At 32.5% G+C, this 3,376-nt stretch overlaps 1 protein-coding gene across 1 annotated transcript; it reads right to left on the bottom strand.

The window, feature by feature from the left end:
• Window positions 1-868: 868 nt before the first annotated feature.
• Window positions 869-3,159, bottom strand: LOC143632026 (sm-like protein LSM7). The gene is made up of 6 exons (XM_077100622.1): window positions 3,091-3,159; window positions 2,444-2,495; window positions 1,497-1,578; window positions 1,290-1,361; window positions 1,128-1,180; window positions 869-1,029 (listed from the first exon to the last, which is right to left on the bottom strand). Exons 2-6 carry the CDS (start codon window positions 2,444-2,446, stop codon window positions 940-942), a joined length of 300 nt encoding a protein of 99 aa, XP_076956737.1. The 5' UTR covers window positions 2,447-2,495; window positions 3,091-3,159; the 3' UTR covers window positions 869-939.
• Window positions 3,160-3,376: the final 217 nt, after the last annotated feature.

Genomic DNA, 3,376 nt, shown 5'->3' with positions numbered 1-3,376 from the left:
ACCTTTTGATTTGATAATGGATTTGACTGCATCACTATCCAAAACTAAAAACCTCATGGCTGACTCAACGTGTTTGGAGGCCTAAAATTAACTAAAATGTTGAGGGTTTTTTTTTTATGTATAGCTATAGAGAGTATCCATGAATTATAGAATATGGATGATATGCAATGATAATAGGTACGTGACATTCCTCCTTAACTTGTGGCTAATCACTGAGGGTTATTAATTCTAAAAAAACGACTTTTAAAAACCCATAATACAAACCTATATTTTAGATTGACGCCCTATAAAACTGGAGGCCCAAAGTCTTCGTCTTATTTGGCTTACCCACAAGACGGCCCTGAAAAACCCCCTTTAAAAAAGCTTTAAAAAAGCCATGCTATAACCTTTAAAAAGCAAATTTTGTGTAAATTACACGACTCACGGATATTTGATGAATCAAGACCTACTCAACATACCAGATTAACTCACCAAAAGGTTAAACAAACCTACTATCTATATAATTATGATAAATTTATTTAATATAACCTATATGTAAATATATAAAATATTATTTTGTGAAAACTTTATGTTCAAAATAACTATATAACTAGATACTTAATAACTAATAAACAGGCAAGCTCGAGTGAAGAATACTCAAAAGAGCCAAGCTCAAGCTCTTTTATAATAAGCTCGAGTGAAGAATACTCAAAAGAGCCAAGCTCAAGCTCTTTTATAATAAACGAGCTGGGCTTAGGTTACACACCGCAAAATGTTATGTAGACATTTTTTTGCAAATAAATTGCAGAATACAGATAAGATTGAATGTTCAAATGCTTAACAGAAATCATAGAATTTTAAATCTTCTCAAACCGAAGTTATAACTGTTACTAGAGAAAACACAAAGGTTTGTTTTTCACTCGCTAACACGGGCTAGAAATTAAGGGCATAACCACAGGGTTAAGCTCCATCTGGCTGGACAAACGGATTGTCAATCTCCTCTGTACCATCAGTGGGCGAAACAAGCATGACCGCAGTACCCCTGCAAACCTGAAAATATACATATAAACAACTATTAAATTTAGTTCATTTTTTATCACACAACACTTTATACTTCAATTGATGTAGCAGGTAATAGAAAATCATACTATCAAACCAAGTTGACGGGTTTGATCGGTGGTCTTCAGTGGATCTTCGACATCTGTAGCAATACATATATAACCCTTGTCATTCTTCTAATTTCAGTATATACTTATTAAAAACCTAAATTAGAAGCAGCATAACGTTATAATTAGTCATAAATTTGTTACCTCTAAGATACTCCTCAGCTTCATCCAAAACAAGGTTTAGCAACTGATCGTATCCCTTAAGCGTCCCCGACACTAAGTGAGAAAATAGTGTCAGTTTGTTATATAACAAGTAACGATCATTTTCAAGTACTTTTATTCGGCTTCAGTTATATTTAATTGTAAGTAATATGTAACATAATAGCGAAACATGAATATGTATTTGCTAACCTTGTCTTCCACCAGTGAGCTTGACCTGGACACCCTTGTCAACAAACTTGGCCAAATCCAAAACTGTTTCCTTCCTTCCTGACTGAAACACATACATATTACAAAACACGTAAGATAAAAATGAAAGATAATTAAGAACATCTTTTAGCAATGTTATCCGACTTAATAACATCTTTTAGCACTGCTATCCGATGTTTCATCTAATGAAATGAACTTTACTCTTCTTGGATCACAGACTATGCAGTCAATATCGGTGATATATCGGTTATCAGTCCCCATGTGAAATATCGGTACCGATAATATCGGAGATATTGACCAATATATCACCGATATTCCCGATATCAGTGTTTTAAGTCTTAATTGTCATTCTTTAGTGTTTAATGTTAGTGTTTTAAGTCTTAAATCAGTTTCTACTTGCTACAATTATCAGTGTTTTGCAAGTTGCAAAAGGTTAAATTGTTAACGGTAGGAGAGTATACTGAATTGTCAGTGTTAAATTGCTATATATATATAAATTCTGCATGATATTAAAAATACCGATATAGCTGATATCTCAATATCGGTCCTGATATCCGATATTTTTCGGCGTTAAACGCATAGTTAACAGATATACTGATATCGATTGGATAAGAACCTAAACATGTTGTCAAGAACAAAAAACTACAAGAGATGTTATCTTGCTTTTTTGGAGAATAAAAAAAAGCTCATTGTTGATTAAAAGTTCTAAGTCTTTTTGATTAAAAAACATGTTATCGTAGGTGTGAGCGTGTGACCATATAGTGGGAATGATGTGTTTTAAGTTATGTTCTACTTAGCTAGTTGACCAAAATGAGGATCCCAAAGGTTTCATCAGGGTGTGAAGGTTTGAAACCTTCAAAATTTTCACTTTCATCCAAAAATTTCTTGTGCATAAATGAGCAGAAGTAAAGACTAAAGAAGAATACTACCATTGTATACGCTGCTACCAACTAATTCCAACTGAACTGGTCCTTGCTGAATCTGAAGTTCATCATAAAACCCAAGTCATAAAATTTTAATCAACACAAAGAAACATGAACATCACACTCTCTTTTGTTCAAAACAAATCTAACATTTTCTCAGTTTATAATATTCACACCACAATTTTACACCATATACATAAATCAAACAATATAATTTAAAAATATCTCATCATTATGCAAAAAACAAAAACAAAAAAGACAGGAAACCCTAGCAGTCCACAATAATAATAATTTCATGATTATTCCTACTCATCAGGTTATTCTGATGTTATAAATCATGTTAAAATAAGAAGCAACAAAGGTACTATACATATGGAATTACTAATTAAATAAAGCATGAAACCCTAAATTCAAAATCAGAGTTCACTTCAATTGACTCCTGATATTCATTCTGGATTATGAAAATCAGTGATTACTATAGTTCAAACACACCGATTGTAACGCATACAGTGTAGTACATAAAACCTAAAATCAGTGCGGCTCGTATGGTGCCAATGAGCATGTGTGTAATTAACGTTTGCGTTTGATATATAGCTACAGGAGTTGTAAGTAAGGGAGAGTTAAATTAGGGCACAAATAATATTACTACTTACGGTTAATCGGAGACAGAGGATCTCCGGCGGCCGGACGGATTATTATTATTATTATTATTATTATTATTATTATTAATAAAAGAGAAAAGTGGGAAGAGCGAGAGTGGTTCGATTGAATTAATATAAGCTCACAGTGTTACATAACTAGTCCCTCAAGTAAGTATATTTTTACCTTTTATATTTCTTCTTTGGCTTCTAATTAAACCTTAACGATTTTGAGGTTTGATACTTTGATGACATCTATTATTATAAAGAAAAGAGGATACATGATTCATGAGTGCTTAGC

The sequence above is a fragment of the Bidens hawaiensis genome, unplaced genomic scaffold (assembly GCF_021521415.1).
Source record: "Bidens hawaiensis isolate Kalapana, Puna unplaced genomic scaffold, B.hawaiensis_p1.1 tig00006359_1, whole genome shotgun sequence".
Taxonomy (NCBI): Eukaryota; Viridiplantae; Streptophyta; class Magnoliopsida; order Asterales; family Asteraceae; genus Bidens; species Bidens hawaiensis.
Note: the sequence above shows the minus strand (reverse complement) of the source record. Positions and strands in the feature narration are given on the sequence as shown.